Here is a 14,399-nt window from a genome sequence, read left to right as displayed (position 1 = left end):
GCTCATGATTAGATACTAACAATCAAAACCTCGGTAACTGAATCTTAAAGTAAGATTCTATCTGCATCAATTTCATTCAATATTAATCGAAGAAGAAAATTTCTTTAAATATTTAGCCCTAAAGCTTAATAATATTGTATTTTACGTTATGACGTTCTTATAAAGGCGATATAAACGTAATGGAGATGATGTCATTATGTGATAACTCTAATATAGCAGCGATTACGTGATTGATATATATTTAAAAATGTCAAGTTTCATCTAAAGTGTTTTTGTTCTTCGTATTTATAATTAATCATACGATTGATTGACGTACAATGTGTCGAAATTAATTATCGAAGTAAGAAAAAAGTTGGAAAAATATATTGAGGCGAGGTACCATTAGCGATAATTTTTTGAATACTTATATCTGTTTATTATATGTATATTTGTAACTGTGTAATAAATGACGGCAAGTGATACTACTTTTAACGCTCTGATGGTACGAGAAATAACGATAATCGATTTTTCACCTATCAATGACTTCGCGGGCTATGTTGATGAGGAGTACGCGCAGTCTTTGTATATTTCAAGCGAAGCATATAAGCAACTTTATTCTACTCGTGAAGTTATTATTGGACTAATTTCTCTTGTAAAGGGCAGTTTTAACTTTAAAGTTTATTAGAAGATTTTTTGTTCGACATTGTTTACGTCGGTTAACAAGGATTAAATTCAAAAGTTATGTTGTTTAAATTGCACGTTAAAGAATTGGCCTTTGCAATCTCGCGCGAGATTTATACGGAGCTTCGTACAATTCAGTGCTAGTTACTACTACATTGTTTTGGTACCGTACGTCACTAAAGCTTCACTGAATAACGACAGCTGGATAATTCAATAAGAGAGTCAGGCTTGGTGAAAATCACGGTTGTTGTCTTTCGGAACAGAAAAAGCTGCCGCAATCTTTATCAAGCTACGCAGAAAATACCATTCATAACAAATTATGACGCACAAACTTTTAAAAATTGCAGCATCAAAATAAAAAAGATAAAATGAAAAAAAATATTTTTTTAATTATTAAAAAAATGACTCCACATATAGGAATTCAGATAAAATGTTTAATAAGAGTTTAATAAATTACATTAAAAAAAATTATACTTTTTTCTGATTTAAATAAATAATTTTTTATCTCTCGCTCTCGAGAGATAAAAAATCGAGACCATATGTCGAGAAATTTTAAAGTCAATTTTAAAATAAAAATTGCGAATGTTCTGCATATTCCTATAGAGTTGTGATGCATTAATATGCTTGATTGCAAGTCTGCAATCTTTAATTACGGAGGCGTACAAGATCGATCATTTATGAAACTGGTACCTAAACCATTACATGCTCCTTCTAACTTTCTTATTGCGTTCATAACGAGAAGATTAACGACTGCATAACATATGTGCATCTAGGCAAACCGACAGACTTTTCTGAAACCTGCAGATATTTGATGGTTGGGGTGATCCTAATTATATGAGATATTGATATCGCGTGATGTACGTATAGTTTGACGTTAATATGCGGGACTTACCAACGAGACAGATCGCTGCTGAAGCTTGAGACCCAGGTCCTCTTTTTCGTCTCCACAGTCGGTCGTATAGAACAGCACGCTCTTCTTAGATCCCCTAAAATCAACCCTCGTTAGTGTCTCCAGCGGACAAGAAGAGACGTGGGTCTTGTGCCTTAGCTCTCTAAGTCCACTTTACGAGACGGGAACGCGAGCTGGAATTCCGCGGTATAATCTGATTAGAACGAGGACCATAATTCGATCGATAATCTGATCGGACATCCTCTCACGACGCTATCGCGACCGACAATACCGCAGTAACGGTGATTTAGAAGAAGTTTCGATATAATAAGCGTGGCGGAAGCACATGGAGATTCGTTATTACTATACATATATAGTTACTAAACGTGAACTATTATGTGTTATTTAAAACGGTAAAGGTTAAAAGGATAAGTATGTAAATTATAACTCTTTATAATAATAATCCTATATAATCTTGTTTGACTAAAGAACGAGCGTGTGATATGATACATTCAGCAACATTTTTCGTAATGCTTTTTAATTCTTTTAGCAATTTTCCTAGCGATCTCGAGACCTAAACTGTCGCGCAGCATTGAAACACAGTTGATAGAAACGACCGGCGCGCAGGTCGTTTTCGAATTATACTCTTCAATTACAAGCTATAAATCAAAGTACGATCAACGCCCGTTCTGTCGCAGGCGATTAAACCTCGCTGGTCGGCGTAGCGACGTAGCGTGCATGCTTGTGTGGTATGCACTTATAATAATCGTACCTAAGCGCCTTCCCATTACGGTTGAAGGGCTGATGTTCAGCGAGCACGGGCGAATCCGTGTAGCACCGGCTCTCGCTCATAGCGACAACTACGGCATCGCAGCTCTTCTTAATCTGTCCGTCAGGTAGACAAAAGCAGGTCTGCAAAAAAAGAGAGAGTAGCCGTTACGATTGGAACTCGTATGTGAAATGAGATTTCGGTATTTATGACTCGCGATAACACAGTTTATCTATCAGCGTCCCGCGCATTACTTTTTAATGATAAAATCTTCGCTCGATTTGGAGCTGATCTTTTCTTAACGAAAATTTCGAGAATCATATTATAGCTTCTTGATCCGTAGCGTTATATATCTTTAACTTAACTTCAAATTAAAATATTGTTATGCTAGGTCTACAATGCGAGTCGTAAAGTCGTGAGTCGTAAGAATTGACCAATCACAATCGAATTTGAGGAGAATAATCGACTGTGATTGGTCAATTCTTACGACTCACGACTTTACGACTCGCATTGTAGACCTAGCATTAGAGCCAGCATTGGGCAGATATTTCGACGCAAAGTATTTAAATACAAGCTAAAACCCATACAGCACACAATGTTTTCAAAAAATATTTCTATAAAAATATTACAAGAAATATTTTAAAACGGTTTTAGGAATATTTTAAAATAGTTAAAAAACCTTTTGTGGTAACATTTTTAAGAATATTTTAAGAATCTTTTAAAAATATTTATGAAAATGTTCTTTTTTATCACCCAGGCAATTTAAATATCTAATATCTAATTCTAAATATATATATATATAAGTATGTGATTATATTAAGTAAATAAGGCCATTGGTACTATGTGAAAAAATATTTTCTTAGATCTAAGTATTTTTTTTCAGTGTAGAGCCGGTATTGATGGGAGATCGAAGAAATTAGCGTAGTAGTGGAGCAGTTGTGGGGTAGCAGCCTAAGTGCTAGGCGTGTGAACGAAGGATCCCGAGTTCGAGTCCCGGTCGGCTCCGTTAATTTTTCCCGTCGCTTACAAACAGAAGTTTATTATTTGATATTTTTCATGCACAAACATATTCACAAGTCATACTCATCCTTTAAGGAGGCTCTTATTTCGATCATAATATGACAGATCTTTATGAAATTAATATATGTTGTAAAGTGAACCACAACGGACCGATGCCCAAAACTTGAGCATAGGTTGACGATAAAAACTGTAAAAATATCAGTATTGAAATTCGCATTTTTAACACAGGGCATATGGTAAACACTAAAATTTTTACCGGAAGTGATGTATTTTCTTGGCAAGTTTGCGAGCCAGGTAAACAAAAAACTAAGGAATTGTAGTTAAAATAATAATCTTTCTAATGATAAGAAGAAAACTTGGTGTTGACGATGAGTTATAAAAGATATTGTAGTTTTAATATGACGTACGACAGGTTAGGCGAATGATCTTCCGAGTGTCAAAATAGCGCGAAGTTTCTAACCTCACTTGCACATGTCTTTTCTCTGCGCTGTATGGTAGCGGCATAATTATTCTCTCGCGCATTGACAACCTTTATTTTCGCGAATTTTCCTTTCATTTTCCCTGTCAGCATTCTCACGTTATATCTTTCTTTTGGCTCCATCTCTTCATCGCATCATTCGCTACAACGCTACACGGCTACACCTCACTTAGCTGCAGACTGCTACAGACGACGTTGTGACACGCGCATGTTCTGCTCTTTAGCACTGACGTAGTCAACTGACTTATTGTATAAATTTTAATATTTACACTAATAGAACATATAACTTACTCTTACACTATGTAAAAATCATTATTTATTTTTTTATTTAATTTTCCGATAATTTTATAATCAATTATTAATGATAATTTTTCGGTTGCTACATTGATTAGAGCAGCCGGGTAAGAGCCTCCTTAAATACCTTTTTGTAACTTGTTTATTGTAAATACAAGTTACAAAAAAAAATGAGTATGACTTATTATGTGTATATATTTATGTATTTTATTATGTTATGCAATCCTTAAAATTCTAACTTGTCTGCTTTATTATGAAAGCAGGTGTAGTCAGATTTATGTAATTTTTAACTATGCATTATAACAAATTTAAATATATACATGAAGGAGATGTGTGTAAAACGGCCCCTTTAAGAAATACATTTATTTTACTTCCAAAGAAAACATATTTGGATTAAAAATATCGTTAGAAGTATTCATTGACATTTTTGTTAATTGAAAAAGTTGAATATAAGCAACCCTTAGACTACGGTCCACTTGACGCTATAAATGCTTTGAAGCGTTCTTCTTCTCCTTCTTTCTTCATTGAAAGAAAGGAGAAGAAGAATGCTTCAAAGCATTTGTAGCATTAAGTGGACCGCAGTCTTAAATTTTCAAAATTAGCAGCAAACAAAAAACAGCAGATATCCCAGCAAACGAAAAAAGATTGAAAAGAATTAAAACGGGATTGCCAGGAATTCAATTAAGGACTTTCCGAATTTCATTGTGTCCAAAAAAGGGATTGAAATAGTTTCAATATCATGGAATTCCTTATTTTGGAAAGAATTTGTCTTTTTTGAATCCCACCCAATTCCGACACAAAAATATTATACCACTGAATGCCAGGTTAGGGATTGGAAAGTTTCGTCATGAATTCCATTGAATACCATTGATTCCGTTAACGAAATGAATGCCACTAAATGCCAGGTTAGGGATTGAAAAGTTTCGTGATGAATTCCATTGAATACCATTGATTCCGTCAACGAAATGAATACCATTGAATGCCAAACTAGGAATTAAAAATTTCCGTATTGAATTCCATTAAATTCCGTCTATTCTGACAATAAAATGAATATCATTGAATGCCAGGATAGGGATTGAAAAGTGTCCGTGTTGAACTCCATTGAATTCCGACTATTCCGACAATAAAATAAATACCATTGAATCCCAAATTTGGAAATCAATATGTATATATCGAATTTCATTGAATTCCGGCGATATTTACAATAGAACAAATTCCATTTTATTCCAAATTAAGATTGAAAAACGAGTACAATACGTTAAATTCCTAGTTTTATCCCATCGTTATATTTGAGTCTATAATATATATTGAATATGTCATTCCCTATCACTTACAAAATTGAAAGTCATTCTTATGAATTAATTGCAATTTTAAAAGTTCCGTATTATGTTTAATTCTTGGTAACTTTGGATAAACAGACTAATGTAAAACATTAAATTTTTTAAATATTCAACAGTCGGTATTGTTACATTAAAATAAAACGTTTTATTTACAAAAATCATATTAGACAATTTTTATTGCAAATATATATACAATTAAGTTGACAATAAAATAAATTATATTATTTTTTGTTTTTCAGCGTACAGCGTGAGCTCGATGAGGAGAATTGTATTCTAATCTACCCTCTCCCAGATAGCACAGAGATTCGAAAAATAATTTATATATATATATATATATATATATATATATATATATATATATATAATAGGCAGATCTATTACTTTTCGACCAAAAATTGCGGGGGTGGTTTACCGATTTTGATGCCGATTTTTTCCTCGAAAGTACACTAAAAAAAGAGATAATCTTAAAAATTTGAGCCCGATTCGATCAAATCCGGCCGCTGGAGAATTTTTTGAATTTTGAAAAAAGTCCATTTTTCAGTCATTTTCAAAAATTTATATCTCAGCTTCTATATAACTTAGAGACTCGTTTAAGGCCGCATTCTTTTCTGTAAACTCTCTACTTTTAAGGAAAAAATTGGTCATTGGTTTACACTCAAGTCCGGCTTCACGGCGAGCTGCTAACTAAACCACTGTTTTAGAGAAATTTTGCCAATTTTTGAAATGCTGTCATATCTACAGTTTTTGAAGTAGAGGGTTGATCAACAGCTGATATTTTTTGTTCAGGTATACTCTGGAGAAATCTACCCACTTTTTGCTTGATTGCTTTTATTTCGTTAAGTTATGGCCATCTAAAGCCGATCGATTTTCGAAAAATCGCCATTTTCTGATAGTCAGAACTTTTTTCTTTCAACTCGAAATCCTTTGAAATTTTCAGGGAATATACTTCATTATATCCTTAAATAACCCTGAAAATTTCACTTTTGGAATAGAAGTGGTTTCCGAGTTATAAAGTTTTTAAAATGTCAATTTTTCGATTTAATATGACATTTTTTGTGATTTTATCACCAATTTTGTAAATTTAATGTAAATAATTGATATTTTTTGGAAAATATATTCAAAAATAAGGAGCAAAACGGATTGTTTGAGAAAATTGAGGGAAAAAATTAATATTTTTTATTTTGATTTATTTGTTTAAAATTTTTAAAAAGTAAATATTTGTTTATTTTTTTTAATAATATGTTGAATACAAATTTCCAAATAACAATAAAATAATATTAAAAATAACAGTATTAACGTTAGTACTATAGATTTTGAACAATTTTAAACATATACGCCAAGAAAATAAATATTTAAATCCAATAAAATAATTTCTTGAGCCATGTAATAAATTATTTTCTTGAATAAAGTATGACTTTTGTGGGTTATAAAGTTTACTTTTCTTAATGACAAAATTTTACTTTCTTGAAGAAAATTATTTTTTAGCCGGCTCCTACCCAGGAAATATTTTTTTAAACCAAATAAATATGTTTTTAAATTATGTTTTTCATTTAAGTAAATATTCATTTAATTTAAATAAAAATGTATGATATCAGAATCAAAATAACAATTTTTTTAGTTGAAATTTATATGCTCTTTGACACTTAATATCTTGTTATAAGTAAACATTTATTCTTTAACAAGAAAATAATTTTTTTCTATGTAGTAACATTTTTTTTAAGAAAGAGTGTAATATTTAAAATCTATACGCCAAGAAAATAATTGTTTAAATCCAATAAAATAATTTCTTAAGAGCCATGTAATAAATCATTTTCTTGAATAAAGTATGACTTTTGTGGGTTATAACGTTTCCTTTTCTTAATGACAAAATTTTACCTTTTTGAAGAAAATTACTTCTTAGATGGCTTCTATCAAAGAAATATTCTTTTAAACCAATGTGGCGGTACGCGCCACCAGTGATACACGCCCGCGCGAAAAATGGGTAGTTCGCATCAACGCCGCTTGGCGTCGCATCGCCCGCACATTCTCTCAAGTTCAAAATTCCGCATCGACCGGTATATAGGGAGACTCCCTGCGGGACCAAATAAGATATTTTTGGATATTTTCAGGCGCTAGTCGCCTAGGGCAAGAGTTCCCAAGCTCTAAGCCCACACGGCGCCAGTCGTCTGACTACAAAAATAAACGTTTATTTAAAAGCATTGATCCTTTCCTATTTTCATAAAAATGTGTGTGTGTGGTCATTACGGGAGGAATTTAAAAAAATTTCCTAAACCATCTAATGCCATGTAGTTCCATAACCTTTACGGATTCCATAGGATTGGATGGAATTGAAAATTTCTTTTTTGGATTCCATGGGATTGGACCATTTCATTTCGAATCCCATCTAATTTTATCTAATTCCGCCAAAAAAGGGATTCAAAGGTATTAAAAAATTTTAATATCTTTTAATCCTTTTTCGTTTGCTGGGATACATTTTGGCCGTTTTACCCATAGGGTGTGGCTAAAACAGCTCTGGTATATAATTTTATTTTTATTTTATATATCTTTGTGGTAGAACTTGGTTAGATAGCGCGTGTGTGAATGGTAGCGGTGAAAGTGCGTTGTGCGATTTTAGCTTTGTTTCTGGGTTTAAAGATTAGTATGTGGCAAGTAAGGATAATGAAAAGATAGGGTGTAAGTAGGGGATGCGATGAGAATGAAGAGAGATAGTAGGATGCAAGTAGAGAAAAGTAGTATAGAAGTGTTTAGCGAACGTGGTAGGAAGAGGTTATGGTGACGAATCAGTTAGGCAGAAAAGGCGGTAAAGGTAATGTAGGTAAAGTAGGGAAGGTTTCGATCGATGATTGTAAAGAAGATTGTATGGTAAATGATTAGCTAAGGAGCCTTCGGCCGTAAATTAAGTATAGGTTAAAAAGATAGTTGAAAAGATGACAGGTTAAACTCAGAACACATGTAAATCTTAGATTGGGACAAATTTTAGACTAGGAAATATAGGATCAAGAATAAGAATAATAAAGAGGAAAAGGAGATAAAGGATAGAAAACAGAGGAGAGGACAAGAGGTAGGTGAAAAATGCGCTGTTATAGAAGAGGCTATACGAAACAAGGGAGGATTAAATGTGAAGATGATTATCGAAGAAGGAAGAAGAAAAAGCAGTCGAAAGTCTCGAGTTCCGGGTCAATGGAGATGGAAAGAAGAAAGGTGAAATAAAGCTAGGACACAAGGATGGGCGGGCCTAGAGGTGTTCTAGGAAATGGAAAGTAAAAGAAGATAAGCATAGTTGAGGAAAGGTTAAGCCAACGATGAAGAAGAGATGAGATGAAAAGAAGAAAGGTATAGGAAAGCTATTGGCGTATTCCTGGAACAAGGATTGGCGAAACTTGTCTGCGTTGTAGAAAAGAAAAGGTAAAAAAAGATGGAAATAGGAAAATTAGTTAAAAGGACACGCAAGGCTTGGTGAGATATGGAAAGGAAGAAGAAGAAGAGGAAATGCGGAAGGAGAAAAAATTAGGAGGTATGAACATTATAGTTTAAAGGATGCAGCAGTTTTCTGGAAATATTAGAATCTTTGGATGACACGGAGGCGAATCCAGGTATATTAATTATGCAAAAGTAGATAGGAGACATGGGAAGATAACTAAAGAACGCGCATGCGAGGAGGAAATAAATGTTGCTTCGGTGGGAACGAGAGAAGAAGAGCTGGGAGGCAATTTACTAGGAGTGAAGGAGGAGCAGTGTCGAGAAATTTGGCAAATAAAGAAGGCAAATGATTCGAGTTAAATTAGGAATGAATTCAAAAGATCAGGAAGATTAAAAAGATAATATATAGGAAGAAAAAGAAGAGGAGGTAGGTGCATATAGGGAGGTGTGATGAGTTTGGAAAAGCTGGGGACATAGGATAGCATTAGTTAGGTAGCAAGAGATTTGTTATTAGTCAAGTTTATTATATGTATTGTAAGATGAGAGAGTTACGTTAATATTTGAAGGTAAAGGTAAATAATTATTAATATATTAAGATGTGATTGAAAAACAGGAAAATAGTTGTAATATGAAGGTAAAGGTAGGGATAAAGAAAAAGAGAGAATTAGGTTTTGGATTATAAAGTTTATAGAGAATATGCATTGATTTAGAATTCAAGTTTTATAAGTTTTAGGATGTAAGGAATGTTATTTTAGAGACAAAGCGAGATATGAGTCTAAAGGAGATTTGGGAAGAATTTAGAAATAAAAGAAATATAGGAAATATTAGTTGTTGCGCGTTGCGGTAAGAAGGTATGTGTGTGTGTATAGGTGAATAATGTTTGTTTCTTGGCTTGATATTGTCGAAGCGGACTAGATTAAGTATTACTGCATGAGTTTAGGTTGTGAGTTTAACGTGCAAATAATGGGTTTAGGCGTGTAGGGTTTAAGAGGTGGTTTTTCTAGAAGAAATTAAAAAAGTATGGAATAAGAAATTAACAGTGTCACGCGTTAAGTTAAAAAAGTTGGTATGAGTGTGTTTAAGGTATATTGTAAACCAAGTCCATTTCATGGCTTTGTATAGCTGAAATTAAATAAATCTATCTGTATCTTTGTGGTATTCTACTTATTTTATATATACTGTGATATATAACCTATAGAAAGTAGGTTTACTTTAAAATAAATTTAGACGTATTTCAATATGTAAATAATTAATTTTTATTTGCAAAATTAAGTCACAGATAACATTTTCTGCCTCGGTGTTGGCAGTTTTTATGGCACAATTTTCTACAGAAAGTGATTGATGATTTTCGAACCCTTTGTCCCATTTCTTAACCTAAAAATTACCATAATTTAGGTAGCAGAGTAAAATAACGTCTTAATGACGTCTCTAACGCCAATAAAACGTCATTAAGACGTCTTTAAACATTATCCTGCTACTTGGGAAAATGAAAGCCTATATGATATCGTACATTGGTGTAATGCCGTTGCCGTCTTACCAACAAGTAAGGTTGGCTGTTTTACTCACAATTGCAAAAATATCAACAAAGTTTTTTTTACTTAAATAAAAGATTTCTGAAAATATTCGGCTTTCGATCAGGATCACTACAGATATTAAGTAACATTGAGAACATTGTATAGGAAAAAGAAAAACACTTAATAAAGCTTGGACTCACCTTAGATAAAGAGGTTAAAGCAGTTTGGTCAACTCTAGATTTTAGTTTGTAAAAAATATATATGATAGTATAGGATCTACCGCATGTATGAGAATTATTTCAGATTTATTGACCATCCAGAAGCTGAGATATTAATTTCCAAAAATGCGTCGTTTTACATGGGGTTATATGGAGAAAGCATTGACGGCGATGATTGATCCCAATTTTCTTTAATATCTAGTCTATATAAATGCTCAAAAAAACGTGCCTACGCGTACAGTAAATTAATGCAAACATTTAGAACGCAAGAAAACACGTATTCACCATCTAATAACAAATATATTACAAGTTAAAGCGATCGAAATTAGACTGAAATAGCAGTTGATAGTTCGCGAGTAGGTAGATGTGGCAACGCAGCGTCGCCCGCGTTTTGGCTGTACCCGAATCCTGTCGGTATGTGCACATTTTTGTGGTTCTCTTCCGTGCTATGTCCACGATTTTTTTATTCTCTTTGGAAATAAAACCAAAAAATCATGAATCTAACGGAAAAAAACCAAAAAATTGTGAACATAACATAAAAGAGAACCCAAAAATCGTTGACATTATCACAAAATAGTAGACACAGCACGTACGGAAGATAACCAAAAACGTGCACATACCGACAGGATTTGGGTATAGCCAAATCCCGGGCACCTAACCTTATCCAGAATGACAGAAAATTCACCGGCATGTTTACGTTTAGCAACTGCCGTTACGTGGCTCAACACGGAGGCAAGTACTGCTACCAACCCCATAAAAGTGAAACGTTGCCAAGTTTCAATCGTATTTAATATAATCGACGGAAAATTATTAAAAAATCGATAGCTTATATAATTGTCAAGGGAGCTACCAGTAAGAATCATTATTTCATTCTATCAACGGCAAAACATATATTCATGCCATTTTTATATTGAAATAATTAGCAATACCACAAGTTTTCAAGTTGGCATTGGCAAAAAAGTGTTTCGTTTTTAGCTAATTAAAATATAAAGATGCATAATATGATACTTTTACTATACGTTTTATGCAATAGCAGCGTATGGAGAATAAAATGATACCTAATACAGATTTTTTAATGACCTAATAAAAAACTTTTTTCTAAACCGTCAATTGACTCAACTGGATCGCTTCAACCTCCTTAAATGTAAGAAAAGTAAGAAAATTGTTGCGTCCGTATAAAAGACGTCATTAACACCATAATGCACTAGGTATGTACTTTGTACTTTTGTAGCTAACATAACCTAATAATTGTAGTCTCCCGATGACAGCGCTGCGTATTTGTTATGAAAACAAGTAGGAGACCGTTTTACACGGTGGGACCGTTTTATACATCTCCCCTATACATATATATTTTCTATATATATGACACATAATATAATACACCCCCCTTTTACACGCACGGACACACGACACGTACACACGACACATTATTCCAATGGGTTACTATGTCATGTACAATTTAGAGCCTCCGCACAAGACTTTCGTACTAACGTAGTGTAACAAAACATAAATCAACGCACAAGAAACGTATCGGTTACGGCGTTATACGTCAATACGTTTCTTGTTAGAATAAATGATTCGAAAATCGTGGTAGTAATGCCTAAAATGCAGTTGGCAATAGCGTCATAGTTTCTTTCTCTTTTTTTGTTACTACATGTCTACATGACTTCCGGTTTCGCCATCGTGGTGTGTGCACGTTGGCTGTTTTCGCTCGCATAATATTTGTTGCGTGCTAGTCGATCGTGGTTCACCGAGTCATAATTTTGCGCTCTGCGCGTTCTGTGTTAACCGCTGATTACCGGAAGTTATTATTTCCGAGGCTTTTTTGGTCTAAAGCGTGTGAGGCATTTATTCTCGAGAGTGAGTCGATTAACCTCACTCTAAGCCGACAGGTCGGCGGGGAACGATCCCCTTCCCCCTTCTCCCAATTTGCTTCAGTACGAAGAAATTTGAAACGATTTAAAATTATTTCTCTCTCAATCAAAGGGAAGTACGCAAGAAGAAATGGACATAGAGACAGATATAAGGAAACGGCCCCTCCCTTCGTCTACTGAAGATGAGAAGATCGACGGCTCTACCCCCGGCTAATAAACATCGTAACAAGAAAAGGCAAGTCTCTGCTTCTACGTCTGCCTCGTCCCCGAAGAAATCTGGAAGCCAGGCTCAGGCCACCTCGGTACAGTCAAAATCAAAGGCAAGTACTAAGGGAGAAACTAACCTGCAAAATAGCAATCTAAGCGAGAAGCCTATTAAAAGAGAAATACCGAGTATATACGATACTTATACGAAAGCACTCCATATATTGTTCTTTTTCGAATTTCTATGGCGAAAGACCAGCCAAGGAGACAGATCTCTGTTCTCACGGTGGCAAAAAAACTTAAATCGGCAAATGTAAAGTTTGTGAATGTCACAACGTTTTCTTTTAACACGTGGAAAGTTACATTCCCGTCAAAGTCCGCTGCCAATGCAGTGTTTACAAATAAATATGTCAAAGAAGCTGGATTTACAACTTTCATCCCTAGATACAAATTGACTCGTCACTTCGTGATAAGAGACATTCCGCTCGATCTCTCGTTAGTTGAATTAAAAAGTATAATTGAAGATGAGAATCAGGACATTATGATTGCGGATCTCTTTAGATTACAGAGGAGAGATAGTAAAACCGGTACATGGTCAGATTCGCAAGCTGTTTGTATTCAAAAGATGGGAGAAGATTTACTGGAACAGGTTAACATTCTCAAGACAATAATTTACACGACACCATTTCAAAGATCTGTACGTTTGTGCTTTAACTGCGGACTTTTCGGACACCTATCAAAATATTGCGAGAAGAGTCTTAGATGTTTCCAATGTGCAAGCAAGGATCATCATGGCTCAAAGGAGGCTCCCTGCACTAATCCAAAGAAAAATGCATTAACTGCGGGGAAGAGCATAATATGTTACTAGCGACAGGAAATGCCCTAAATACTTGAAAAATCTCGAGATCTCTAGGGTGATGGCGGTCAACAATTTGCTCTTCTTTGAAGCTAGGGCATTGGTGCAGAAGACGAAAAGAAATAGCTCCACATCTGAAGATTGAGCTGCACCGGCTCTCTCCCTGAAGAATTTTCCACAACTTCGTTCGAAGATGGGCGTCTCAATGACAAACACTCCGGCTATTTTACAATCTCATCCGAAAGGAAGATCTTTTGCTGCATGCCTTAGGGATTGTGCTCCGGAATTCTCATCTAAACTGCTGGCAATCCTCTAAAGGGCAACCCTCATGAAAGACCTGGATGTACTGCTGATGAGACTTGAGAACACCATGAAGCTTCACGAAGGAACTACCAAGGAATAGCGCTAAGTTTTTAATTTTTTTTTTGCGTTTTGAGTTCTATTTTTTGTTAATTTACAGGTAAAAATTTTCTCTTTTTGTATTTTTTTTTGTTTGGCATTTAATTCCAAGCGTATCTTAATATCTTATAGCGTTTTTTTACGAATATACCTTCTTGGGTTAATTTTTCTATATTTTCTTTTTAAGGGCTTTATACCCCTATTTATTATAATTACACTTAAATTGTTCACTATGCATAACAAACCAATTGACAAATTTAGATTTATGCACTGGAGTGCTCATTCTATTTTACAGCGTTTTCAAGATTTGGAAAAGCAGAGCACACATTTCGACTGTGCCGCGATCTCAGAGACGTGGCTTAAACCGCATCTTAAATTTCTTATCAGGGGTTTTGATACTGTGAGACGGGATAGGATTAACGGCAGAAGCGGAGGAGTGGCTATCTTAGTTAGCCACTCTCTTA

General features: G+C 34.4%; 1 protein-coding gene and 1 long non-coding RNA gene across 3 annotated transcripts in view; one reads left to right on the top strand and one right to left on the bottom strand.

Moving 5' to 3' along the window:
* Positions 1–14,399, bottom strand: part of Sprt (PDZ domain-containing protein sprite) — a 195,755-nt gene that overhangs the window by 170,274 nt on the left and 11,082 nt on the right. For both annotated transcript variants that reach the window (XM_077422544.1, XM_077422545.1), the window contains 2 exons: positions 2,322–2,461; positions 1,553–1,646 (listed from right to left, as the gene is read on the bottom strand). In XM_077422544.1, coding sequence (XP_077278670.1) covers positions 1,553–1,646; positions 2,322–2,461 — 234 coding nt within the window. The remainder of the gene's footprint in view (positions 1–1,552; positions 1,647–2,321; positions 2,462–14,399) is intronic.
* On the top strand, positions 4,732–6,312 carry LOC143906492 (uncharacterized). The gene is made up of 2 exons (XR_013259541.1): positions 4,732–4,934; positions 5,690–6,312. It is a non-coding gene; the product is annotated as an uncharacterized LOC143906492 (long non-coding RNA).

Source organism: Temnothorax americanus, unplaced genomic scaffold (genome assembly GCF_048541705.1).
Source record: "Temnothorax americanus isolate GAGA-0224 unplaced genomic scaffold, ASM4854170v1 Scaffold71, whole genome shotgun sequence".
Taxonomy (NCBI): domain Eukaryota; kingdom Metazoa; phylum Arthropoda; class Insecta; order Hymenoptera; family Formicidae; genus Temnothorax; species Temnothorax americanus.
The sequence above is the reverse complement of the archived record's forward strand: the minus strand, read 5'-3'. Positions and strand labels throughout refer to the sequence as shown.